We start from the raw sequence: 27,713 nt of genomic DNA on the forward strand, positions 1-27,713 counted from the left end.
TGCCACTCTTTCTCCAGGCTAATTTCAGACAAAATAGAATTCTGCGCCCTATCTCTTATAATCTGCTAATGTTGAAACCGCCACGTTATTCCCGTGTTCCCCAATCCCAGTCTCCCCACCTCTAGTTTTCCCATCTGGACCACTGAGTTAAGGCTGGGAAAGTCCTGGTGACTGTGCATCTGCGAGCGGACAAATCTGGGCTGTGGAAAGCTCGATGCTGCCCCCTGGTGTCCAAGCTGTTGCAGTCTCGGGGAGCGAGAGAAGAGGCAGGAGGCACTTGAGGAAGAAAACCTCTTGGCCTCCCCTCCCACCATTTTCTCCCAGCCTCCTAGACCTCCCTCTTAGGGGGGGAGAGGACAGAGCAGAAGCTCTACTAGCCCTGTGTGAGGAGAAACCATGAGGCTCCTTCTCCAGCAGAGATCTCAGACTCTGGAGAGAGTAGAGGCCCCAGTGAGGTCAGCCCTGTCTCACCTGCACCCGGATACCCCACATGGTTCCTTCTGTTGCAGGTTGAGTCAGGCTTCCCTTCTGGTGTAATTTTTTTCTGAGTCAAACTCAGGTCTTTTTCTATCATTCCATCATTTGTGTTCATAGGAGGTACTTAACAAATGTAGGATGGATGGCTACAGGTGGGTGGGTGGATAGATGAAATCTATTCCTCCGCATTGAGGTTTTCTCTCCAGAGTCTCTGCTATGAGGCGCAGAGAGCAATGAGTCCCTTACCTTGCCTAGCTGGCTGGAAGTAGGACTGTAAAGAGGAGTGAGATACAAAAGGGTAAGTTTTGAGATGCCTAGTGGTTGAGCATCTGCCTTCAGCCCAGGGTGTGATCCTGGAGTCCCGGGTTCAAGTCCCACATCGGGCTCCCTGCGTGGAGCCTGCTTCCCCCTCTGCCTGTGTCTCTGACTGTGTGTGTGTGTGTGTCTCTCATGAATAAATAAATAAAATCTTAAAAAAAAAAGGGTAAGTTTTAATGGGGAAGGACCGCAAGAGAGTTCAGATGAAGGGAAGGTCGTGGGAGAGTTGGAGGATCAAAGGCTTCCTGAAGGAAGTGGCATTTGATGCAGGGCTTGAAGGACAGAGAAGACAGTGAAGGTGTTTGGGTGGAGGCAATAATGTGACAGAGGCAGAGAAGCAAAAATGCAAAGTGCACTTGTGTGGCAAGAAAGCTCCAGGCTGAGGGAACAGACAGAGGCTGTGCTGTGGTGGGGCCCTGGCCGAGGAGGCCTTGGAGGATCTTGGGAGCTGCTGAGTGTCAAGCCAAGCAATAGGCACTTTGCAGGCTATGCTCTGGACTGTGAGCCTGGGTGTGGGTCCCAACCTATGATCTGTACTGACTGGGTTTCACTCCCTTGGGCCTGCTCTTTGGAACTTTCTCTAGACAGCAGCGGAAGCCATGGCAGGTCCTTGATCAGGGAAGTGCTTACAAGTCACAGATCACAGAATAGTCTGGTTGGCAGGTATCAAATCTAACCCCTTCAGTTTGTAGATGAGAAAACTGAAGTCCAGAAAGGGGAAGTAACTTGCCCAGCATCACACAGCAAGCCAGTGGCAGAGCCAGGACTTGGACTCACCAGCCCCTCTGTTTGGAGCTCTCTCCCCTCTGCTGCAATCTGAGATGTCATCTGGGGAACTGAACTGGAGGCAGAAGGCCACCAGGAGGCTACAGCCCCGCCTAGACCAGAGATCACAAGGCCGACCAGTCAGAAATGTTTATTGAGCCCTTCACCCTGTGCCCCATCTTGGGCCAATCTGAAGAGTCCATGTATTGCGTACCCATGCAGAAGGACAACAAAGAAAAGGAATCCAGTGGGCTTCAAGGAGGAGGAGACATGAGGCACATACAGTATTCTTGAGAAGGGGCATCAGAAGCCAACTTCGAGGAGGCTGTAGGAAGGCCTCCAGGAGAAGGAGTGGCCTATCACTCTGGTTCCCTGTGGTTCTTGACCAAGGTCTCCACCTCCTTCATGAACCGGAGACACAGCTCCTCTTCCCATGGCAAAGCAATGCACTGCACTGCCACGGGGAGTCCCACGGATCCTTGTAAGGCCTGCCAGAGAGAGGGTGGGGGGACTTAGAGCCTGCTTTCCAGTCGCAGGCCTGTGCCCAGCCCCCCTCACCACCATACGCCTTAGCCCCAACATCGCATCCCCAGGCTCTATTAAGGTAGAGATGTCCCGGGTCTCAGGGTTCCAGGCTTCCTCAGCTCTCAGGGAAACCTGGAAAAACTATTTTGACTTTACCTGTCTCTAGTTCTCCAAGGTTAAGATGTAAAACCTTCTCCCTGTGCAGAGAGCTGACTGTAATCATGAAATGTAAAAGTGATTATCCACCCAGTGTTCTCAGCAATGGAGGGAAGAATGTGCAAAGCCCTGATCCAGAGCCTGGTCATACTCCTGCAGTGAAAGAGGTACCTAGACCCCAAACACAGACTCAGGAACATGGGGACTGAACCTGAGTCCCTGCCATGAAATCCAAACATACTTATAGGAATTCAAACATGTTTTCATTGTTTTATGATGATAAGATATGAACCCTTATTTGTCTATGTCCCTGGAGCCAAGGCAGCTGGCTTCAAGTCCTGGCTACCTCCACGTCAACTGCCCATGAGGCGTGGTGGCATTGGTCAAGTCTCTTAACCTACGTGTGCCCCCATTTCCAACTTTGTAAAACCTCACAGGACGGTTATGGGATTTAATGATTTAATATATATACAGCACTTTAAACAGCTCCTGGAACGGAGTAAGAGCTCAAGACACATTAGATAGTATCATTATTGTTATTTTCTCAGAATTCAGGTCAGCAGTTCCACTGGGTAACTCTAGCACTGAAATCAATTTCCCAAAAAGTAAGTTACTTAATGTCTGACTCAGACACATACATACTTTTCGGAGTCAGTCTGTCTCTCCTTCTCTTTCTCTCTGCCACCCAAGCAAGACAAGGTTGTTACTTTAGATCATGCATTAAATATGCACATGGAGGGACACCTGGTGGCTCAGCGGTTGAGTCTGCCTTTGGCCCAGGGTGTGATCCCAGGGTGCTGGAATTGAGTCTCACATCGGGCTCCTTGTGGGGAGCCTGTTTCTCCCTCTGCCTATGTCTCTGGCTCTCTTTCTGTGTGTCTCTCATGAATAAACAAAGAAAATCTTAAATAAATAAATAAATAAATAAATAAATAAATAAATAAATAAATAAATAAAATAAAAAAATATAGGCGCATGGAAATATTTCCTTTTGTGAAACCACCTCCAAATTAGTAATAGTAGCATTTATCGAACACTTCTTAGATACAAAACTGATGCTAATTGCTTTCCAGTGTTTTGATGGAGACTTTAGGACAAACTGCAAAATAGATATTTTAATTCCCATTTTCCTGGTGAAGAAATTGAGTCTCGGAGAGGAGCCGTGTCCAGACCAGTTACCTAGTAAGCTCCTAAACCGGGGCATTTGCTCTACTCTTCCTGCCTCTGGGGTCAACCTTCCCTACGGAAGTGACAAGAAGACCGGTGGTTTTGTAGTCTCCCCGAACAAGGACAGAGGCTGACTTGGAGCTCAAAGCCTGAGTCTTCAGAGGTGGGGTGAGACCACAGCAGAGGTGACAACGGATGAACGCCAGGCATGACTAGTCTCACCCCACTCCCACTCGGAGACCCAGTCCTGGCTTGTGCCCCTGGGGGAGAGGCCCGCAGAGGGGAACTGACCTCCCGGAAATACGTGTCAGAACTGTCTCCGTAGTATCCCTTGTAGAAGGCCAGGTCCTCCTCGTCCTGCGGCGTCACACTGGTGACCCGCACCACGCCAATAGGGAAGTTCAGGACGTTGTACAGGTGCAAGTAGGAGAAGCTATCTGTAGGAAGATCCAGGCAAGCCCAGGGAATCTTCAGCGGACTGAAGACTCCAGTGAGGAAGTGTGTTGGGTGAGCACCCCTTCGGCACTGCAGCCCCCCAGCCTGCCACATGGCCCCTTTGGGTGCTGGGCGCCCCCCTGACCACGGCCTCCTGCTCTCCCCACAGGGCAGGAGAGAATGGACGCTATTGAATCCTTACTCAGGGCCAGGCCCTCAGGCCAGTGCTGGCCTCCTTCCACTGCTGATTCCTGGAGTCCTCTCCACCCTGTGGGGCGGAGGGGACTCTTCCCTGTGTACAAATGAGGAAACCGAGGTGGTTGACGGGGGAGGTGGTTTTTCACGGGCCACAGGGTTGTTGGTGGCTGAGGCGTGCAAGTCAAGCCTGAGTTAAAAGGCAGCTCCTGTGCAGCAGCCACCCATACGTAGGGAATGAGTGACAGAGGAGGGGCGGTGATGTCACAGAGGACTTGGGTGCAGGGCCAGGGACAGGATGTGCCTTTGGGCAGCCACGGTGAGGGGAGCCAGGGAAGAGGAGTCCAGGCTTGAGGTGGGTTTTCATTCTGCATTGATAACACCTCTGAGGCCTGTGCCTGTGCTGGGCAGGGCGGCCCCACTTCTCTCACTCCCCCCACTTCCCCCACCCCTTCCACTTCCCCCACTCCCCAACCCCCACGTTGCCCCATAAACTGCATTTCAGGGTGGCTAGACTAAAGTGGGGCAGCAGGAAGTATGTTAGGAGCCAATGCATATGCTAAGTGAAAGAAGCCAGACACAAAAGCCTTCTTCCTTCTGATTCCATTTCTAGAAAACCCTAGGAAATGCCAAACTATAGTGACAGAAAGTAGATCAGTGGTTGCGGGATGCAGGGGCAGGGTGAACTGCCAAGGGCTATCAGGGAAACTTGGTGGATGATGATGAAAATAGTCTATTTTTATTATGACAGTGGTTATATAGCTATATGCATCTGTTAAAATTTATCAAATTACATTCTGAAAATTGGTGAGTCTCGCAGCATGTAAATTATATTTCACTAAAGTTCATTTCTATCTTTTTTTTTTTCTTTTTTAAGCAAGCTCTACACCCAACATGGGGCTTGAACTCATGACCCTGAGATCCGGAGTTGCATACTCTACTGACTGAGCCCTTCAACAAAATTCATTTTCAAAGTGAATGGAAATTGGGAGTGTCTGCTAATGGGTACAGGTTTCTTTCAAAGATAATGGAAATGTTTTGGAATTAGATAGTGGTAGTTGTTGCACGGCATTCTAAATATACTCAAAGCCACTGAATTGTACATTTCAAAATGATGAAATTTTATCTCAATTTAAGAATTTTTTTTAAATAGTGAATGGTGGGCAGCCCCGGTGGCTCAGCGGTTTAGTGCCGCATTCAGCCCAGGGCGTGATCCTGGAGACCGGGGATGGAGTCCCATGTTGGGCTCCCTGCATGGGGCCTGCTTCTCCCTCTGCCTGTGTCTCTGCCTCTCTCTCTCTGTGTCTCTGTGTCTCTCATGAATAAATAAATAAAATCTTTTAAAAAAATAAAATAAATGGTGAATGGTGACAGAAGTCAAGGCCACGGAGGCTGTGTGAAGTCCCGGACTCCGGGTTTCAACCCCACCAGGACCAGTGTTGTCTCACCTAATGCCTTGCCAGAATAGCCTACATCGAAGGCAGGGTCCACAGCTGGTGTCAGCAGCACATCCAGGTCTAAGGACCTCCACCTGGCTATGAACTCTTGCCGATATTCCTGCAGGAACAGTGGGGGATGGGAGGGGCAAGACCAGCAGAAGTCACTGTTTGCAGGACAAGGTCAGGTGTGACCAAGCCTCCCAGTACATTAGACATGGGGAAGAATTCCCAGACTGCGAGATGCAGACTAAGATATCTGGGGTGGGTCAGGGCCTTCCCAGGGGCCCAGGTGAAGGGATGGGAAGGGGAGACTCAGGCTGCATTATTTGGGAACAACATATCATCCTGGTGCCAAAGAGAGGGACTAAATTAACCTCCCAGGTCGCCAAGCCTTCCCATCCAGGTGTAACTGGACCTCCCCTGCAGGCCAGGACAGAGCTCTGCCCCCGTCTGGCCACTCCTGTCACCACCCAGGTCTCTTGCTGCCCCTGCTCCAGCAGTCCCTTGAGGTCTCTTCAGGCACACATCACCTCCACTGCATTGTGCCGCTCCCACAGCTTCTTGGGAGTCCTGGGGGAATAAGTAAGACTTCGAAGCCCAAAGGTTAGCGTGAGAGGACCGACCCCCTTTTATACAAACGGGGACGTTACAATCAAGAGCTAGAGCCTAGTCTCAATGCAGGCTGCAAATCAGCTGATGGGCTGGGAATGACCCTGTGTCATGTTCTCTGACCAAAACACCTTGCTTGTCCAGTGCTCCCAAGAGTACACACCCTCTGGTCAATGCCCCACCCCACCCCCACCAACTACAGGGACTCACAGGCTACCCCCAAAACCACAGATTCTTCCCCTAACCTGTGAGGCCCCCATCAGCCCTCAGGCTACTACAGTCCCAATTCCAAACTAACCCCAGCCCCAACCACAACCCAAACCCAAACCCAACCTCAACTCAGGCCCAACCTTTACCCCAGCCTAAGCTAATTCTAGCCTGAACTCAGAGCTTAACTCCAAATCAAACCCCAGCCCCAAAGTAGCCCCAATCCCAACCCTACTCAAAAGCCTAAATTCAACCAGTGTCAGACATGACCCTAAAAACCTAATTAGATCCCAAAGTCTAAATAGTCCTCGCCCCCGGTGGATGCCAACTCTAGCCACATGGCCCTTCCCCAATTCCCTCCACCCCGTGGAAAATGCTTGTGAGCTTCACCTGAAGAGATTAGCACTCACCTCACCCCACGCATCTCTTCTAAATTCTGGCTAGCTCGGGGTTCCTAGAGAAGGGGAGAGAAGGAGCGACCCATTCAGAAACCACAGGGCAACACCAACCTGCCCAGAATTGAGGTCCAGGAGAATCATCTCTGCTCAGCCCATTGACTTGGAAGCTTGGAAGCTTCTACTCTTCCACAAGCCTTGAGCCCCGTCTAGACCTCCTCTCTAAAACCCCTTCCTCTTTCTGAGGCACCCCTCTCTCTGAAAGTACCCCTCTCTTGTGGCCCCCATCACCCCTTTAGGTTCCGCTTCTCTGAGCCCCCACCACTCTCTGGGGCCCATTCTCCTCTCTGAGTACTTCTCCTCTCTGGGCTTCTCCCTTCCTGAATGCCCCCCCTACCACCACCACCACCTTGGGCCTATACTCACTATGTACTTCAGGATCCAGGCCAAGAAACACTTGAGTAGGTCTGGCAAGCGGAGCTGGTTGATCATTGTCTTCATGCAAGGGTCCACAATGTCTCCTTCACTGAGGAACCACAGATAGTTACAGCCTTTCGGCCATCAACTGGCTCTCACCCAACTGCCCCTCCAGAGGCAAGCCCTGGATGGAGATGAGACCCAAAGAGACACTTCTGTTCCCCTCACCCCCACCCCAGGAACACATGCATATAAAATATGGAGCCCAAGCAGCTGACTTGCTGTTTAAGGTGACACAATTAACCAGAGGTATCCCACCATCCCAGGCTCATAGTCCCTTCCCAGGGCCCGAGTCCCTGCCAGCCCCGCCCCCAACCCCATCCCCTATATCTGAGTCCTGACAAATGTACAGCTTCTCCAGAAGGGTGGCTCCTCCATCAGCAAACAGACCCCCCACGAACAGGTGTTTGACAGCATACTCTATGCGGGGGATGGAGAAGGGGATGACCTGGGAAACAGAGGCTGAGTCAGGGCCTGGAATGCCTGGGATCCTCTCTACCTCCCTCAGGATTTAAAGAGAGGATACCACGTCACTGCTCATCTCCATCCACCTTAGCCCTTCTGCTCCCATGCCACTCCCTCACCCCACACAGAGATGCCATGGCATTCAAGCAACCCTCATTTCCTGCCTGCTTCACTGTGATCCTGCCCCCATGCTATGTGCTTCACATACATGAGCTCATTTAATATTCACTGCCCCGCGTGGTAGAAAACTGAGGCTCAGGGGAGTTAAGAGACTGGCCTAAGATTACATAGGTACATGTGTCACCAATGAGAAATTCTCAAAGGGGAGGCAGGACTAGGACAAGCCATTGGATGTGGGATGCAAGGACTGGGGTGGGGAGGTGATTTTGAGGACAGAGATCTCCTTATGGCCCTTTGATGGAGGCAGAAACCCAAGCTATAGGAGTTATAGGAGTGAGTCCCTGAGTCCCGACCACTGAAGGGGGAAGCTGCAAAATCTGGATGCCTTCCTCACAGGGTGGGCCCACCCTGCCCCCACCTGCAGCCCATCAGTATTCTCCAGGAAACTTAGGGGGAAACACAGTGATGTTAGCAGCTCACACTCAGATCTAACTCCCTTTCTCTCTAAGAATAGCCCAGCCCAGCATCCTCACCAGTCTGGCTTCCCTCCCCATCCAGGGCTAAGCAAGCCTACCTGATGTCCTGCATCCTGGAGCAGCCTGGAAGTAAGCCTCATGGCCCTGGCCATGCTCGGAGATGGCTGGGTGAAGCCATCTGATTCACAGTAGCCAATTCGAAGGGGCTGGTTACTGGAGTATATCTGTGGGCAAGAAGGGCAGGGTGGGGCTCTCAGGGGAGACTGGGTCTCTTGAAGAGCCAGACCAGGGCCTTGGGTCATGGTTGTCTTCAACCTAGGGGATTCTACAGAAGCTTCCCAAGAGCCCCTTCAGTACCAAGGCCTCTCTATGTACTTTCCAGGCTCTAGGTCCTTTGGAGAAACCCCTGGAAGAGCAAATGGATGAGGACATAATTGGGTGGATGAAGTGGATAGGTAGATAGATTCATGAGTGGGGGGGTGGGCAGAGGGTTGAATGGATAGATGGGTGGGTGGGAGAATGGATGGTTGGAATTGAGTGGGTAGGCAGGTAAGTAAGGAGATGAATAGACACAAAGACCTTTAAGCTAAGAAACAGCCAGGAGAGGATGGAGATGGAGAGATCAGTAGAGGCAAATAATGGATGATAGAAAGTGACCACAGATTGATATTAGGATGTGTGGAGAGATCAGATGAGTAAACATTGACTGAATGGTAGAGAGAGACTGTCCGTATGGAGAAGGTTCTAGAGCAGTTAGGGCTGGCTTCAAAGCCCAGTTCTGCCAGTTACTAGCTATGTGATCATAGGCAAGTCACCTCATTTTCCCGAGTTTCCTTGCCTGTAAATGAGAAGCATGATGCTGGGGATCCCTGGGTGGCTCAGCGGTTTAGCACCACCTTCAGCCCTGGGGTGTGATCCTGAAGACCCGGGATCGAGTCCCACATTAGGCTCCCTGCATGGAGCCTGCTTCTCCCTCTGCCTGTGTCTCTGCCTCTCTCTCCTTCTGTGTCTCTCATGAATAAATAAATAAAATATTTAAAAAGAGAGAGAGAGAAGCATGATGCTTTCTATCAAATGAGTATTAGGATGAAGTACAAAGAGCTTGCACATAGTAGGTGCCAATAAATGTTATGGAATAAACTAATGAATAAATGAAGCTGCCAAGCTGGAAGGGCCTGGAGCAATCTTCGTGTCCAACTTCTTTATTATACCAGTAGGGAAACTGAGGCCTAGAAAGATATGTAACTTGGCCAAGGTTACCTGGAGGACTAAAAGTCCAGCTGAACCAGATACCAGGCTCTCTAAACCATACCTGCTGAGTGTTATGTCTGTGTGTGTTGGGTATGTGACGATGGAGTCCAGCTCTGGGGGCAGTGTTAGCTATGGCTCCAAAGTAGCTGAGAGGCCAAAGCAACTGGTATTCAGCAGGGGTGGGAGGTGAATATGGCTGAGGACTTCTTGGTCACTGGACCTTGGGCTGAGAAAGGAGGTCTTCACAGAAGATGGCCAGATGGTAGACTTGTCAATGAGGAATGAAGGGAGGGAAGAGGTGGGAGCCCTCCAGGCCTGCTCCCCAGGCCAGCTTACCTCCTCCCTGAAGGGCATGAAAGGCACAGTGGGGTCCAGTCGGTGCATGTCTTCACTTAGCAGGGCTCGCAGACACAGCACCAGGCTCTCCACATCCCGGGCCATGGGGCCAGCCACCGAGGTCACTGAAGAGAGAAGAGACAGATTCCTCTCTTCCTTTCTGCTCTGGGGACCCCCACTGCCTGGCCTTGGGGGGTGGGGCCCAGGGCCATGATGAATGTCAAAGGGGCCCTGGGGCCAACCTGGGTCAGGGGTTGAGGACAAGGAAAGTTGCAGGCTGGTGCCTGACTGGAGAATCCCCACTGGGGCAGAACATAGGAGACAAGTAGGAGAGATTAAAGCTAAATAGTAGGAAGCACTTCTCACTGGCCTAGGGGGAGGCCAGGTGGGAGCCATGCTGTCCCCTCGAGCGCTTCATCACCAAGGGGGCTAACTGTCTGAGACAGGGGCTGAGTGAAACGTCTTTGGGAGGAAGGCAGACAGGTTTTCTTTCAATGGGTATGGCCACAGGCACAGACAGGAGCTTACCTGATTTCTGGCCCTTGATAGCAGAGGCAACTCCGGAGTAGCTGCAAAACCCCACCCACACAGTATCCAGCTCAGCACTTGCAGGGAGGGGCCTGAGTGCCAAGCACTTCCCGAGGGCCCAGCACCCAGGAAGAGGAGCTGCTTCAACCCTGCCATGACCCTACTGCCCACAGCATTAAGTCTGAACTCTCTGAATGCCTCCGAGGCTCTGGAGTATCCGCTTCTTCCATGGCTTCCCCTGCCAGCCCTTCCACATACACACATTACTCCAGGCAAAGTAAGCAGCTCACAGTTTACGGCTTCTAGACTCTATACCATCTCTGTATACCCATCCTTCAAAGCCAAGCTCAGATTCTGTCTCTTTAAGGAAACCTTCTCTTCCCTTGCCCTGCCTCTGAAAGTTTAAAGTCTGGGCTTTTAATAAAACTCTGTTGAAGAAAAATGTCAGCTTTATCCTGTGATTCCCACAAGCTTTGACCATCTCTGAAAGCCCCACCACTTTCTGACTAAGCCATTTGCATGTCTAAGAGCACAAAAGGGGCTGGGACTGGGTCTGACGCTGTTCTGTGTCCCCAGCATAGGGGCCACCCCAGTGTAGTACTCAGGGTGGGGCTAAAAAATGAGTGGATGAATGAACAGAGACAGATATGGGTGGATAGATAGTTGGCTAGGTGAGGGGACGACCGGGGAGGTAAATGGATGAGTGAGTGAATTAACAAATGGGAGGAAGGATGTGTATACATTTTTCAAGGGCTTCGATATTCATCCTTTTGTTTACCGATATATCCCAAGTACCTAGGACACTGTCAATCACAGAGTGAACACTCAATAAATGTTTGTTAGATAAACTAAATGGTGGATGAATAGTGACATTGATTGATGGATAGAGACTAGGATGATGACTGTATAGGTGGGTGAATGGACAAAGGATGGATAGATGGAAAAATAAATGGACCAATGGGTGACTAAAGGAACAGGGAGGGAGAGGAGTCGTAAAGATGAATGAATTAATGAACAAATGAATTCATGAGTGAGCGGAAGGTCTTTTCTATTGTCACCTATACCAGACATGGTGTGTTTATCTGGGGCTGAAACAGGAGTTCTTTGAAACCCCCCTACCTTTAGCCACTTCCCCTAGTACTGAGGTGAATGGATAAGAGTGGATGTGCCAAGCAGACCCTCTGCACCCCCAGACCTCTGTTCCCTAGGCTGGGCTGAGCCTCCCCTTTCCCCCTACACCAGTACCAAGTACCTGAGACGGTATCCTGTTGTCCGGAGGCCACAGACACCACAAAAGCTGGCTGGTATGCGGATGCTGCCTCCGGTGTCAGTACCCATGCCCAGGATGGAACCCCCTTGTGCAAACAGGACTCCCTCGCCCCCCGAGGAGCCCCCCGGTGACTTCTTTAAGCGCAGAGGGTTCAGAGTCTGTCCGTAGATGGGGTTGCTGCACTCAGCGCTGATGGAAGCAGAAGAAAGGGGGACTGGGAGGTGAAGGTTGAACTGGGGAAACATCCCTCCCTATGTAGAGACCGATGCCCTCAGGAGTCCACCCGGGGCCTGCTTTGGCTCCCAAGCTCCTCCCCAGAGCTGAGCCCTCCTAGTCTCCCTTACAGCTGAGGGGAGGGCCCACGGGAAAGACCAAGAGTGGACACCAACCACAACTCCTAACTTAAAGACAGGAGGCCCCAGCCCTGCTGCCAGTGTTGGGAACAGGTTCCTCACAAAAGTAGGTAGTCTAAATGCTGAGGGAGAAGAGAGAGAATTGAGGGTGAGAAAAACTATGAGAGAGAGAAACTGGGATAATTAGGGAGCTGGAAACTCTTCAGAACCTCAGAGCCTAAGGGCCCGTAGAGACTGTGAAGTCCACCCACACATTATAAAATAAGGAAACCAGGGCGCCTGGGTGGCTCAGTCAGATAGGTGTCTCCCTTTGGCTCAGGTCATGATCCCGGAGTCCTGGGATCGAACCCCAAGTCGAATGGGGCTCCCTGCTCAGCAGGGAGTCTGCTTCTCCCTCTCTCTCTGCCCTTCCCTGCTCATGTGTGCGCTCTCTCTCTCTCTTTCATAAATAAATAAAATCTTTAAAAAAATAAAAAGATGAAGAAACCGAGGCTCAGAGGACAGAAAAGACTTGCCTGAGAACCTCCGTCCTCACAGTCAACTTGACTGGCCCCCACCTCACCCTCCGCCCTGAATTGAGACTTGAGTTGCCACCAGTCCTGGGCCCAGTCCCAAGCCCAGCCCCACCTCCCCACTTCAGAGACCTGAACAGTGTCTGGGGGATGTTGGTCTTAACAAAGGGAATAGCTCCCTGGGCCTTCAGCACTTTCACAATGACCCCGTCCTTGGCCGCTGGCTTCTCCAGGAACTGGGCCAGGCCACACGTAGAGTCATGGCCCTGCAAGGAAGTGACATTAACTCCAGCCCATCGGGGTCAGGATGCAACCGCCCAGCAGACAGACTCTCGTCCTCACTCTGCTCTCAATCACACACATTGTCACGGCCACTGAGACACACCTGCTGTCCCCCTACGAGGATTCACGAGTGGCAGAAGAACGTGGTGGGCCAGAGCCAGACTGTCGGGCTCAGATCCCAGCTGGCCACGTTCTAGTTGTGCATCCTTGATTCAGTAACTCGCCCAAAGTCACACACTCCGATGCTCACAGGCTCAGTGATGTGTGAGGCGCACGAACATGCACATGTACAAACGTGCCCCTCCAGCTCACCTTGCAGTTGTAGGGGTCCTTCAGGGTGATGGGGACCCCATACAGAAGGCCTCTCTCAGTCTTCTTGAGTTTCTTCAATGCCTGCAGTTGTTCCTCACACTCGTCCAAGAAATCCGTCAGGCAGTTTACCTCCTGGTGCACCTTCAGCGCCTGAGCAACAGTGAGGGGGTCGGGATAAGGGGCTCAGGCTGAGGCCAGACACGGGGCCAAGGCAACTGGAGCACCAAGATGTCACAGCTGCCCCCCCCACCTGTGAAGAGGACAACAGGTGACAGTCCCCACCCCAGTCCTGACCCCAAACTCCACCTCCTCTAAGTAGCTACAGAGGACACTCTCCAGACTGAGCTCTTCATCCCGCAGCTTCTGGACCAGCCTGTCCAGCGGCAGCTCCAGGATGGGCCTGGGGTCCAGGGACGGCTCCTGTGCAGAGGGGACAGCAGAGGCAATGACTGCTTCGCTTCAGGCTGCTCCCACCCACTCAGCATCACATCCCCACACTCCACTGGATACACGGCTGCACGCCCCTCGCCCTTCCACCTGCTCCGCGCAGGCTCCCGTGCGCATCCTTAGCATGAAGAACATTTCCTGGGCTGTCTCCAGGCTGGCATGAAAGCCCGAGGGGGCAGATGTCCTCTCGGCCTCCGCCTCCCCGGTGCCCAGCCTGAAGCCTGGTATGGAGGAGGGCCTGCCCCCCCACCCGTGTTCCCACCTAGAAGGGGCACAAGTGCTGTGGGAGTGGCTCTGTCTGCATGTTGTAGGATTCAAGGCTTATGGAAGTGAGGTTCATCTCTGTACGGTTTGCCTCTAGGGTCACCCCGACATCCCAGCTTTCCTTCCTACCCAGCCTTCCCACTCCTGGTGACCTGACCTGGGGAAGGGCAAGATCCAGCCTGGGTGGCAGGAGAGCAGGGACCCGGCCTTGGGCACACACACTGCTGGTCAGCTGGGTGACCCAGGGTGGATCCCTTCCCTCCCATGGCCATCGTCACTCCAAAGAAGAAAGGACTAGAAGCCAATCATGAGTTACCCAGCTGCTGCGAGCCCCATCCTTTGGGGTCTGAGGGGAGGCCCGACAGCAGCCCCTCAGGACTCTTTGTCAGAGGCAAGTGTGACACGACAAGGACCTGGTACACAGCAGGCACTCGGGAAGATGAGGTTGTCTTCCTTCATCCAGCTGAGACAACCCACCTCCCCACCCCCCACCCCCACCCCCAACCCCGGGGCCTGTAAACTAAAGCGGGGGCTGGGTGGGAAGACAACACGGTGGGCCTTTCCTGGAGGGGAAGGCGCCCGACAAGGGAACTTCCCTAGGGGGTTACGGGCCCCCAAGGCTTCTCTTGAATTCTTCTTAGTCCTCATCTTACTGTCCTCAGTAGCATGTGACTCTTAGACTCTTTCCTTCTGGAAACTCTATGCCCTCAACTCTCCTGGCTTCCTCCTGTCCCGGACAGCTCCTTCTCAATCTCCTCTGCCCCTCTTTGTTCCTCTAAATAAATGTCGGTGCTCCTCAGGCCTTGGCCTCCTCTCTGCCTACCCGCCTACCCTCCCTGAGTGACCTTAGCAGCCTGACGTGTCTCAGATTTCCCTGTGTCTGCAGCCCAGGCCTATTTCCTGCTAAACCTCAGACCCACTTACTGACCCACAAATCCACAGACACCCCGGGACTGATGGCTTTTCTCTCAAACTTGTTCTTCATGAAATTCTCAGTTGATGGTACTCATGTCACCACAGCAAAAATCCTCAGAGTCATCCCGGATCACTTCCTCACATCCCAGCTCTGATGAGAGTCATGATAGCTCATCTCAATCACATGGAAGATGTGTTAACAGCACTCAATAAGTTTCAGGCCACATTCCAAGCATCTTACGTATAATAGCTCTTTTCACTTACGACAACAACAATCTGAGGAGGTAGAGTGCGTTTTTTTCTCATGTTACAGTAGAAAGAGACACTGAGGCACAGAGAGCTATTTGTCCAAAGACCCAGCTCGTTAAGCAGCAGGGCCTGGGTGCACACCTGGTGCCGGGCCCCGTGACCATTCTCTTACCCACACGTATCGCTGATAGGTATTTCTGCCTCCTTCACATCTCCCACCTCTGACTCTCCAGGCTCCTTGCCTAGAATCTTCTCTGTCTCTCAGTATTCTCGGCAGCCTCCTCATTGGCCTCCCTGCCTCTAGTCTCTACCCCTTCAGCTCAGCCTCTTCATTACAGCCCAGGGGATCCTTTTCAGATAAAACCCATAGGTCCCAACTGCCCTCCAAATAAAGTTGCAAAACCACTCTCCTCGGTGTGTTTTACAGACCTTTCACTGTAAGCGTGTAATGTGTGTTCATGTATGGACACACCAAGATTCACGTTTACTGAGTACTTACTGTGTGGCTGGGGACCGTGTTAAGCGCTTGGCCTGCACCATTTCATGAAATCCTCATGCAAACCCTTGGATAGGTGCTTTTATATTAATATTTTCGCTTCACCAATAAAGGCAACTAGGACACACAGAGGTTAACTCTCTGGCCCAAAGTCATAAAAGCAGAGAGACTTAAACCAAAGTTGTCTACACCCTCACCACTACCCTCAAATGGCTCTTGGGGAGGGAAGCTTTTCTGATGAAGCACGTCCTGAGTGCCAGGCACTCTACTAGGCCTTTTCCCTGCCTGGGTCCTGGTAGGCCCGTGTCACCACCCTTGTCTTTCTCTGCCCCTGTCCCATATTCTGCTGTTTAGCCACACTGCCCAGTCCCTGGACTTGCTGGGCCATTTTGCCATTTTGCTGTCTGAGCTTGGAACTCCCTTCCCTGTATGCCACAGGGACTTTCAGAAGAGCCCAGACTTGGATCCTTCTAGAATAGTGCAGGCATTTGGCTAGAATGCACCTCAGTGGCTGCACTGAGGCTAAAATGAAATCCTTCTGAGTCACTTAGCAAAAAGCCACTCACACGAGTACTCCACTGCCCCCAGCTGCCCTAGGCCCTGCCATGGGACTCCACCCTCTCTTCACAGTCCAGCAGGTAAAAGGTTAATGCCCAGCCCAGCAGGGACCCTCTAGGCACAGCCTCTGATTCCCTCAAGGACTGAGAAGAGCCAGCCTATGCTCAGCCCTTGCCCTCACCCCTCCAGAGCCCTAAGGAGTCCTAGTAGGACCCTTCCAGGGACCATCCCCACACACAGTGACCATAGGCTCCAACCAAGACTGCCTGTCAACCCTGATTCCTACCCATCTACCTGGAGAGATGACACTGCTGGTGGCACGCCTGCTGGAAGGTGCCCAGCGTCCATCTGGGCCTCTGAAGGACCTCCCCTGCAGTTGTCCTCACATGGCCACTGCTATAAAGGGGAGCCTCTCCGGGAGCTGGGGAGCAGTGCGGAGAGCAGACAGAGGGAGCTAATGGGGGCCACTGGAGGCTGCTGCTGGGACTGCTCCTCTGCCAGCACAGCGGGCACTGCAGAGACTGGGGCAGGCGGGGCTTTCAAGGGCCCAGCAATACATTCACCAACGCAGTTACTCGAGTGTCCCTTCCACCTAAAGGAATAAATTCATTGAAACTCACTAAACACTGGCCCAGCAAGGACATTAGTTTTACTGTTACTAAAGTGAGAGCCCTCACTTAGCTCCTGCTTGCTGCCAGCCAGACCCCACCGTGAACACTGACCAGCTGACCTGAGCACAACAACTGTAGTCATCACCCCGTTGGAGACATGAGGCTGTTATAGCACAAAGGACTTATTTACAAGATACGCATGTTGTGCCATATTGTCGGTTGGACAAGTGACCCTTGGTATGGGCTCAGGTTGTGATCTCAGGGTGGTGAGAGCCGGTGTCGGGCTCTGAGCTCGGCACGGAGTCCACTTGAACTTTCCCTCCCCGTCTCCTGCTGCCTTGCCACCCTGCGCTCTCTCTCTCTAATAAATAAATAAATCTTATAAATAAATAAATAAATAAATAAATAAATAAATAAATAAATTTTAAAAATGCATCAGAGTCAGGATTCAAACACAGACAGTGGAGCCGTCTTTGAACGACCACACTCCTGACTGTCCTGTTACACAACTTCTCACGAGGCCCATAAGATTGGGATCACTGGGGATCCCTGGGTGGCTCAGCGGTTGAGAACCTGCCTTTGGTCCAAGGCGTGATCCTGGAGTCCTGGGATCAAGTCCCATGTTGGGCTCCTTGCATGGAGTCTGCTTCTCCCTCTATGTCTCTGACTTTCTCTCTCTGTGTCTCATGAATAAATAAATAAAATCTTAAAAAATATATACAAAAATCATTAAAAACTAATTGGGATCACTGTAATTTTTTAAAGGTTTATTTATGGGATGCCTGGGTGGCTCAGTGGCTCAGCATCTGCCTTCAGCTCAGGGCATGGTCCTGGAGTCCTGGGATCGAGTCCCGCATCAGGCTCCTTGCATGGAGCCTGCTTCTCCCTCTGCCTGTGTCTCTGCCTCTCTCTCTGGGTCTCTTGTGAATAAATAAATAAAATCTTTTTTTTGATATTATTTTCTATGTGCTCTACAGAAACAGTGATCTCAGGCTTTCTTCTCTCCGGCACTGCCTTCCCTCCTCCTTCCTCCTTTTGGAAAACTACACATCCTGTAAGGCTCAGCTCCAGGACCACCTCTCTGAGAAGCCTTCCCCACCCAGCCCTCTCCAGGTGGACCAAAGCCCTTCCTGCTGAGCCCTAGAGCTCCGCGGGCATCTGGCCCTCACCACACTCAGCTGAGCTGCCTCCCATCACAGTTTGCGTAGATCTGTTCCCACCAGCAGGCCACATTAGGACCAGGAGCACGTTTAAGGCAAGTCGAAGTCAGATGTCAGATTCATCTTGCTTATGAATCTGTCCCCAGGGTCCAGCAAAAGGCAAGACCCAGAGAAGCCCTCTGTAAAATTTTGTTAAGCTGAACTGAATTGGATTTGTTTGAACCCTGCCAGGGTTTGGCCTGTGTCTCAGCCCCCTACCTCCCTGGGACATAGAGCTGGACACCTGAAGCCTTGAGGTGGGAAGGTACCCAGGACAGACCTGTGTGGCTTTGCTGGGGAGAGAATAAGGTACAGAGAGCCAGGAGGCCTGTAGCCTTGGGGGAAAGCTGGAGACCCCAGGGGTGACCTCACCCTAAACCCTTTCCACTGGCCAACCGACACACACACTCCCACTGGCTCCACATCCCAGATGCCCCCACGTATACCAAACAGATGCCCAGACCAACACAGAAGCAGATGTCCTCATGCATCAGACACCCGGCCACACACATACATGCTCAACCATTCAGACCCAAACCAGCCACACGCATCTAGATGTACACACTTGAATCAGTAATATAACACATACACAGCCAGCCAGGCACACACACCACAAGCCCATGAAACAAGCACACACAGCCAGGCATCCCACTCAACCAGCACACAAGAACAAGCTAGCAGGAGGCACACATAGGCAGGTTCTGGTGTGTGCAGTAAAGGCACCCAAACCCACCCCCATGCGCGCGTGCACACACACACACACACACACACACACACACACACACACACAGGAATCCTCTCCATCACGCTGATTCACCACAGCAACCCCATTAGCCCAGATATCTTGCTCACCAACCGGGGAGGGGCAGCTGCTCTCTGGGGGCAGATTGATTTATCCAACTAATTAGCCCCAATTAATATTAATATACATTCTCAGGAACTGTAGCAGCTCAGGCAGAGAAGCTGTCCCTCGGGGCCATCAATCACCATCCAGGGGACGGCAGAGGACACTCGGGAACTCCAGAATGTGAGGCTAGCACCCCGGGCCCTGGCCCCAGCCCCTACTCCCAGGGCTCCCAGGGAGCCCGTCACCATCAACCACAGTTGGGAACCCCGAGGTACCATAAGCCCACCCCTCACAGGGCAGTTGGGGAGCCCAGAAAGGGGCTGTCACGTTTTGCAGGCCCCCCAGCGGACCCCAAGAACGATGGAGGGTGGGCTGCCTCCCCTTCCCACCCTGCTCTCTGCCACCCTGGGCAGGTTCTGCTGGGACACCCACAGCTCAGTCCTTTCACCTTCAAGTCCCAGCCCAGCCTCGATGACTGCCCCAGGGCCTTGAAATGTCCTCACCTAAGCTGTCAAAATCCCTTTAAGATGCATAGCTTCCTGGGAGGACCCTATCCCCAGTGACCACTCTGTGCTTTGCATCTATCAGGTGCTCTCAAACATTTGCAGACCCCGGGGGTGGGGGCATGGGCGGGAGAAGATGTAGCCAGGGTTCCTGTGTCAGTGGGGTTTGGGGGTATGCAGGAGCTGAAAGAGACTGGAAAGAAGATCTTCTGCCTCCAATTGCTGCAGTTTATCTTCTTTCCTTTTTTTTTTTTTCTAAGATTTTATTTATTTATTTGAGGGAGAGAGAGAGCGAGCAAGCACGAGCAGGGGGGAGGGAGAAGCAGACTGCCCACTGAGCAGGGAGGCCGACGACGTAGGCCTTGAACCCAGGACTCCAGGATCACGACCTGAGCCGAAGGCATACACCACACCGGCTGAGCCACCAGAAGCCCCAGTTTATCTCATTTCAACAAATAGCTTAAGTGAACACCCACCACGTTACTGAGTCATGTGGGGGCTCTGGGAAAACAAAGGAAAAACGGCCCCCCCGCTCATAGGCCCAGAGTGCATGGATGGAGGGGGAACGGAGAGCAACACAAAAGCCAGCGTGAGGGGTGCAGGAGTGCCCCCGCCAGGTTCCTCGTCTTCTGAAGGCGATGGGGCAACGGCCCTGAGGTGGGACCTACCTGTTGGGATGGAGGGCTGGGGCCCTAGGGTAGATGTCCACTCACCTGCTCCCGGAGACGCCGTGCCAGGGCTTCCATCCGCTGCAGTGCCTCCACCCGGCGCTTCTGTGCCCTGGGGATCTTGCTCCGCGCTGGAGCACGCTGCCAGGAACGCAGGGCAGCCCCCAGCAGGGCCAGCAGGAGCAGGACCAGCAGCCAAGCCACCCCAGGCATCATGGAACCTGTTTGGACACAGCAACTGCTCCCTCAGGAGCACCACCTGCTTGCTTGCCAGCTATATGCTGGAGCACCCTCCCACGGCAGGATCACGGGGAGACAGAAACCACATATGACTCTCCCTGGGGCAGGATCCAAACTTCCCCAACCCAGTCCTTCTACCTACCTGGGCCTCCCGGGACCAAGCCCTCGTGCCCCAGGAGATGCAGAGGAAAAGGCTTTGGCAGAGACAAGCGTGAGAGGCGTCCAAGCCTGCAGGTGGGCAGGTGACCAGGCTCTGACCAGACCTCCTCACATCCTTCTCCCCCACCCCACCCTTCATACACCCCACCAGAACCCTAGTCTGACCTATGGTAGCTCCTAATGGAGCTGCCCCTGGGGTTTCCTGTTTCTTCCAGAATAATTGCCAGCCCCCTTAACATGGTTCACAGGCTACATAGACGTAGACTGAACCAGTTCACTCTGGAGGGCGTCTGAGGCCCAAGCAGAGAAGAAAGGAGGGACTCTGGGGGCCGGGCAGGGCTCTGAAGGCCTCAGCCCAGGGGAGACGATACAAGAGAGTGAGGACAGAGCAGTCAGGCATAGCCCCCTCTCCTGCCTCTGCTACCCTAGCTGCGCTCTCATTCTTGACTGTAACACAAGGCCACATTCGTGATCCTGGGATTCCAGCCTCCCGGTAGACTGATTCCCCCTTCCAGACTCATTTCCCATCTTCTCATCATTCCAGGAGCCCCCTATAGGCAGGGGGAGCAGTGGAGGGGAGTATGGAAGCTGGGGAGGTGAGGAGGTGCAGGTGGCTTCCTGGTGGAAGAGCAAAAAGTGATGGGAAGATATGGGGAAGCAGAACTGGAAGGACTGGTTTGGGAGCACTTTGGCTCTTGTTGGAGCTTCTGACCCAGTTCTGTCTCAGAGGGGAGAGAGGAGCTACCCATCACAACTGAGGCTGACAGTCATGGGGACCGGGAGGATGATGGCTCCACCCTCAAGGCTGGGACGTTGGAAGCAGAAGGAGATACTTGTGGTTGGTGGGGTCTGAGCACCTGATGGTCACCTAAGGGCTAGATGTCCAGTTGTCCATGACCTGCTGCTCATGACCCAGAGGGTAACCCAAAGGCCATCTGCTCTCTAACACTCTGTGGCTTCACCAAAGGATCTCTGGAACTAGCCCCTCTCATTCCATCCCCATGTCTTTCTTCTCTTTTCTGACTATTTCCTTCCCCCATACTGAGACCTCCCTCACTGAACCCCAGTTCTCCCCTGATGGCTCAGCTCCCCTAGGCCATTTGACATTTGCACCCCTTACAGCACCCTAAACCTTACTACATCATCCTTTCTCAAGTTGCACTCCTCCCTTAGCACATCACCCCATTTTATTTCGTCATCGCACTAATCATTAGCTAAAATTATCTTATTTATTTACTTAGTCCTTGCCTTCCTCCCTAGAAAATAAGTTCCATGAAAGAAGGACCTTGTCAGCCCTTTTCAAAATGTCCAACACAGAACAGGTGCTTGGTAATACTTCTTAAATGAAATCACAGGCAGGTTGAGCCCTTCCTTCCCAGCAACATTTAACATGCTTAAGTCTCTCTCATTAAAATAAAAAAAAGAGGGGGTGCCTGGATGGCTCAGTTGGTTAAGCATCTGACTCTTGATTTCACCTCAGGTCATGATCTCGGGGTGATGATCTCAGGACCAGGAGATTGAGCCCTGTGTCAGGCTCTGCACTGGGCATGGAGCCTGCTTGGGATTCTCTCTCTCTCCCTCTGCTTCCCCCCCTTCCCCTACTCACTCAATTAAAAAAAAAAAAAAAAAAAAGCAAAAACAAAAAAAACAAGCCTTCGCCATGTACCTACTGAGTTCCAGGCACCGTGGTGGGTGCTGGATACACAAGAGCAAATCTCACACACCTTGAACCCAAATGGCCTCACCTGCCTAAGACACCCAGGGACACCACTCCCAAACTATGTGGTGGGAAACTTGAAGGGGGCAGCCCAGGCTGGCTGGTAGGCTCAGGACTTGGTTCTGCGGGTGTCTTTTAAGGGTGTGGCCAATCAGATGGCCCTGGCAGGTGGCCTGGAGTGACACCCAGGGTCTTTCCTTGGCCCTGATCCGATCAATATTGTATTGGTGACTCAGATGAAGTTAAAGAGGTCCAAAAGCTCAGACTTGTGGATGGACAAGGTGGAGCAGAAACAGTGGTCAACAGAGCCGGGATCCCAAAGGCTCTCAATAGGTTGGGGCCCTGGGATGACCCTAAAAGATGTTGCCTAACAGGGACAAATAGCAAGTTTTCCTGCTAAACATCAACGATCACAGCCCCAGGGAGAGGAAGGGAGGGTGGACAGGCACATGATAGAATGTCCCATAGAGATACACCAGCAGGGGTGCCCAGTGAGTGGAACTTCCTCTGTCTCCAGTGTTTGTGGTCACCTGGCCCAGAACCTGGCACCCTGGATGTTTAGCGCATGTTCTCAGGATGATTGTGCAAACAAGGAAAATATACTTAGTCTGGAGTTGGCAGGTGGCTTCAAATATCTGTGCAAGTCTTTGGCCTTGGGCAAATTGGCAACCATTTCTAAACTTGTTTCCCCACCTCTAAAATGGAAGTAATAACGGCCATTTTTTTCCAATGGGAAAATGGGTTACCAATTCCACAGCCTAACAGACATCAGATTCTCTAAGACACGGCCCCTGTTTTGGAGTATGAACAGGAGCACGAAAAAGCCCTTTCTTCCCAGCCTGCCAGCTGTAGAGGGAACACTGCCCTCGCCTTGGTAAGTGGGAGGTCTGTAGGGGCAGACATGAGGAAGAGCACGTATAGGAAGCAAACGGTGTGGAGGCGGGAGGTGTGCACAATGTCCCAAGTGCCACCCGAGGGCCACACTGGGACATGAGGCCTCGGGAAGGAGAGCGGAGTGGAGTGGCCAGCAGCACGAGTAGGTGAGGCATGGCCTTGAGGTCATGGCCAGGAGTCTGACCCAACACAAGTGATGCTCAAGGTTTCAGGCGTGATCGGAACTGTGTTTGGGAGGCCACCCAACTCCTATCTGAAGGACAATTGGAAAAGACCAGTCTGGGGCAGGGGAGGCCAGGCAAGAAGCCTGGCAGTGGACCTGGGGAGAGGGTAGAAGGCAGAAAACAGACAGTAGCCATGGGGCCTTGAGGGCCTTGAGGCCACTGGACTGACTGGTGGTCAGACAGGAAAGAGGAGGTGGCTGGCTTGAGGCGTCACTCCTCCGTGCCTCAGGATCATGGGACCCCAGGAAGAGCTCTCTGCCGAGACTTTGACATAAACTGACCCAGGTTTGATTCTCATCCCTCTTCTAGCTGTAGACCTTTCTGAAAAAAGGGGACAAAGATGCCTACCACAGGGGTAATGGGAAGATTAAATGACCCAAGGACAATCCAGTGCCCAGAAGGTAGAGGGTTGGGGATCCCTGGGTGGTTCAGCGGTTTGACGCCTGCCTTTGGCCCAGGGCACAATCCTGGAGTCCCGGGATCGAGTCCCACATCAGCCTCCCGGCATGGAGTCTGCTTCTCCCTCTGCCTGTATCTGCCTCTCTCTGTGTGTGTCTATCGTGAATAAATAAAATCTTAAAAAAAAACAAAAAACAAAAAACAGAAGGTAGAGGGTTCATAGCAGGGTATCGGGTACATGTCATTCCAGATGCCCTTTCTCCTTTTTCCTGATCAAGTCACCTTATCACTCCATGTATCTCCAGGGCCTTCACCAGCACACCTACCTGCCTCTCTTCCTCCTTTCATTCAACACACATCCTCCAGAATGTGAGCTCCAAGAGGACAGGAATCTAGTCTGTCTCAGTAATCACTCAGTCTCAGCACACAGGTCAGTGCCTGGTCCCTAGGGGATGCTCACTTAATATTCACTGACCTAAGTACCTGATATGTGCCACTCTACATGCCAAGAATATAGTGATGAGCAAGACAACATAGAGCTCTCGGGAAGTTTGTTTGAGTGGAGGGGAACAAAAAAAAAAAAAAAGCCATATAATTCCAGATAGCGACAATGCTATAAAGTACAAAGGATGACATGGGAAGCTGTTTTATAAGTGGGTGATCAGGGATCCCTGGGTGGCTCAGCGGTTTGGCGCTTGCCTTCAGCCCAGGATATGATCCTGGAGTCCCGGGATCGAGTCCCACATCGGGCTCCCTGCATGGAGCCTGCTTCTCCCTCTGTTCTCCCTCTGCCTGCGTCTCTGACTCTCTCTCTCTCTCTCTCATGAATAAAAAAATAAAATCTTAAAAAAAAAATAAGTGGGTGATCAGGGAAGGTGACACAGGAGCTGAGCGTTCCAAGCAGAGGGGACCAGTATAACACAAAAGCCCTGAAGCAGGGACCACCAGCTGGAGATGATCAAGAAATGGAGGGATCCCCGGGTGGCGCAGCGGTTTGGCGCCTGCCTTTGGCCCAGGGCGCGATCCTGGAGACCCGGGATCGAATCCCACGTCGGGCTCCTGGTGCATGGAGCCTGCTTCTCCCTCTGCCTGTGTCTCTGCCTCTCTCTCTCTCTGTGTGACTATCATAAATAAATAAATAAAAATAAAAGAAATGGAAAGGTGCTCATGTGGCCGGAGCACAACGAATGAGAGGAAGACACGCCCAAGAGGAGGCTGGAGAGGTGAGCAAGGGCCATGTCCCACAGAGCCTCGCAAGACACAGGAGGAGGCTGGATTTTATTCTGAGTTGGATGGGAGGAAGCCTTTAGGTCTTGAGACAAGTGACTGGATCTGATTTACACTTTCAAAGCAACCCTCTGGCAACTGCATGGAAAATGGACTGGGGAACAGTGAGGCTGGAGGCAGGGAAGCCCAGTTAGGTTACTGCACAGTCCAGAGTGGGTGGCTTGGACCAGAGTGCTAGTGCGGCAGTGGAGGCGGAACTCGGGGGCCTCCCACTGGCCGCAGTGACCGGTTGCCTCATGCCACCCCCCACTCTTGGCAGCATTTGCCTCTTCGTCTAACCTTTCCCCAAGCCCTGATCACCAGGGAGCAGATGTGCCAGTGTTAATGTCCAAACACCCGCCCCCGCCCCCTAAATCCCGGAGCCTCTCAAGGATAGAAGCCAGGCTTAGGAGAGCTCTGACACCGCTGAGCACAGGGCTGGGCAAGGTCACGCCAGGGCTCAAAAGCAGCAAAGGGAAGAAGGCAGGCACCCCACAGCCAGCCACGTGGCTAACAGCACAAGGGTATCAGTAACCAAAGAGAGAAATAGGGCAAGAGAAGGAAAAAAGTAGAGGCAGGTGGTTTTATGCAATGAGACAAATGGACACAGTAGTTACAAGGATCCAGGGCATAACGAAGCAGCTACCCAGCCATCCCAATCTAGGCGTCCACGAGGGTTGCGCCCTCTCTGGTTACAGTGACCACCTGGCCCACCTCACCCACCCCCCCACACACACACCTCTTGGCATTTGTCCCTTTGTCTAACCTTTCCTCAAGCCCTGATCACCCAGGCAGCAGATGTGCTAGATAATGTTCAACAGTCCCAAAAGCCCCAGGGCCTCTCAAGGATGGGAACCGGGCTTGGTAGAGCTCCAGCACCACTGAGCACAGGGCAGGGCGAGTCCACACTGGGGCTCAAAGGGTGAAGCAGTGAAGGGAAGAGAACAGGCACTGCCCCACAACCTTGTGACTAAGAGCACAAGGATATTGGGGCACCTGGGTGACTCAGTTGGTTAAGCATCTGACTCTTTGATTTCAGCTCAGGTCATGATGGTTTCAGGGTCCTGAGACCCAGCCGTTCCCTGCCTCGGGCTCCTCACACAGCAGGAAGACAGCTTGAGGATTCTCTCTCCCTCTCTCTCTGCCCCCACCCCCACTCCCACTCTGCTCATGCATGCACACTTTCTAAAATAAAGAATCTTTTCTTTTAAGATTTTATTTATGGGAAGGGGATGCACGAGCAGGGGGAGGGGTAGAGGGAGAGGGAGAGTGAGAAGCAGACTCCCCACTGAGCAGGGAGCCTGACATGTGGCTCAATCCCAGGACTCTGGGATCATGACCTGAGCGGAAGGCAGAGGCTTAACTGACTGAGTGAGCTAGGCACAGCAATAAATCAATCTTTTATAAAATTAAAAAAAAAATCACATCAGTAACCAAAGAGAGCAATGGGGCGGAGTAAGACGCCGAGGGATGGGGTGGTATAGATGATTCTAGGGAATGATATGGGGCGAAATGCCAGAGCAGTTACAAGGAATCTGGGCAAAGCGCAGCAACTACCTGGCCATCCCACTCTAGGTGTCCACGTGGGTGAGGCCCTCCAATCAGCCCTGAAGTGTGAGGCCTCGTGTCTGCCCTGAAACTGGTCCCACTGAGGCAGGGACACCACTGTCGGACAGTACAGGTGTCACTGGGCACATAACCTGGAAGGAAAAGCCCTTCTGCAAGAAGGAAAGTCAGGACGGAGAAGGAAGCCTCGGGAAGGCAGCCTGCCCTGAAAAAGAATGTGAAGTGGGCCCGGTAGAACCGGGGACCTGCCCGACCCAAGGCCCAGGCTCAGAAACACCTACAGTAAGCAGGGCAGTTAGGGCTGGGGCCAGGGAAGAGTAAGCTCTGTTTAAGGGGGCCAAGGAGCCCCCAGATTCATCAGAGACTTGTCACCCCCTCACTCGCCAGGCAACGCAGTCCCCTAAGAGGCAGGCTGGCAGATTGGGTGGAGGGGAGACTGACCGAGACAGCTCACTTCTGCCCCAACCATTGATTCCCAAGCCACCCCTGTGCCGCGGCCCTAGCTCAGGCCCCAGGCCCTCTTCCGCAGCTTAGGATTAGGCCTTAGCCTCCGTAACCCTCTCCAGGCGCTGTCCTCACTGCATCTGTGTGATCCTTTAGGTGCTCCCTACTGCCCTTGAGACAGGATTCAAGTTCCTGAACCGACCTCCAAAGTCCACCTTGATTTGGCCTCCACCTACATCTCTGCTGCTTCTCCTACGCCCTTTCAATACTTCCATTTACTGAACTCAGTATGTCTGAGTTGGGTGTATGGCTCCTTCTCCCGGGAATGTCCTTACTCCCATCTCAGCTTCTGGGAACCTCCAACACTCAACACAGGTCCTCCTCCTTCGGGAAGCCTCCCTAGAACAATCCAGTGCCTGGCCGGCCCTGTGAGTGCTCTTGACCAGAGGCCTACAGGCCCCCTCCCCGCCACGGTGCCACCTCCTGGCCAGCACCCCAGACTCCCTGCTGCCCTGTGCCGGCCACTAAGGACAGAGCCTCAGGGGGGTCCCTGAGCATCAGGGTCCCTGCAGTCAAGGAAAGCCAGTGTACTAAGAAAGGCAAAGCCACCCACAGATGCTCACCATACAGGGCAGACTGGGAAGAAACAGCCCGCCTATACCAGGGCTCAGAGGAAGGAGGGAAGGCCTTCTAGAGAAAGAGGTACCTGAGCAGGGCCTCCAAGGATTTAATGGCAGAGGAGCAGAAAGGGCATTCTTGGCAGACAGAAGGAGCAAAGAAGAGAAGGCAATGCCTAGCAAAGCAGGACTTAGTCTAAGCACGGGGAGCGGGGGAGGGGGAGGTGCCGGACCGAAAGACCTACTCTGAGAAGCCTGTGTCGCTCCTGTGGGTGTGAGGACCCAGGAGACTGCCAAGGCCAGAGTAGGGCTCAGCCCTCAGTGCCCTGACAGTGACGGCCAGAAAGTACACAGACTAGA

The 27,713-nt window shown here is 52.8% G+C and overlaps 1 protein-coding gene across 2 annotated transcripts; it reads right to left on the minus strand.

Annotated features, from left to right (window-relative positions):
* Nucleotides 1–1,696: 1,696 nt before the first annotated feature.
* On the minus strand, nucleotides 1,697–24,569 carry FAAH (fatty acid amide hydrolase). Of its 2 annotated transcripts, none has more exons than XM_025420219.3 (16): nucleotides 20,210–24,569; nucleotides 19,873–20,048; nucleotides 13,377–13,490; nucleotides 13,071–13,220; nucleotides 12,609–12,742; nucleotides 11,594–11,800; nucleotides 10,342–10,382; nucleotides 9,814–9,938; nucleotides 8,325–8,450; nucleotides 7,516–7,613; nucleotides 7,115–7,214; nucleotides 6,704–6,747; nucleotides 6,008–6,047; nucleotides 5,487–5,595; nucleotides 3,700–3,845; nucleotides 1,697–2,048 (listed from the first exon to the last, which is right to left on the minus strand). In XM_025420219.3, exons 2-16 carry the CDS (start codon nucleotides 20,041–20,043, stop codon nucleotides 1,920–1,922), a joined length of 1,734 nt encoding a protein of 577 aa, XP_025276004.1. In that variant the 5' UTR covers nucleotides 20,044–20,048; nucleotides 20,210–24,569; the 3' UTR covers nucleotides 1,697–1,919. The 2 variants fall into 2 exon arrangements, with proteins under 2 accessions (XP_025276004.1, XP_025276001.1); XM_025420216.3 differs by having other exon boundaries at nucleotides 19,873–20,065.
* Between the last annotated feature and the right edge of the window lie 3,144 nt (nucleotides 24,570–27,713).

Source organism: Canis lupus, chromosome 15 (genome assembly GCF_003254725.2).
Source record: "Canis lupus dingo isolate Sandy chromosome 15, ASM325472v2, whole genome shotgun sequence".
NCBI classification, from domain to species: Eukaryota; Metazoa; Chordata; class Mammalia; order Carnivora; family Canidae; genus Canis; species Canis lupus.

Excerpts from the sequence above, each read along its gene's own strand:
- FAAH (XM_025420219.3), bottom strand. The coding sequence starts at position 20,043 with ATGATGCCTGGGGTGGCTTGGCTGCTGGTCCTGCTCCTGCTGGCCCTG. Across the intron at positions 12,743-13,070 it reads AGGACCCCTACAACTGCAAG|GGCCATGACTCTACGTGTGG; the intron begins GTGAGCTGGAGG and ends ACTTCCTTGCAG. Across the intron at positions 7,215-7,515 it reads GCCACCCTTCTGGAGAAGCT|TGAAGGAGACATTGTGGACC; the intron begins GTACATTTGTCA and ends GTGGTTCCTCAG.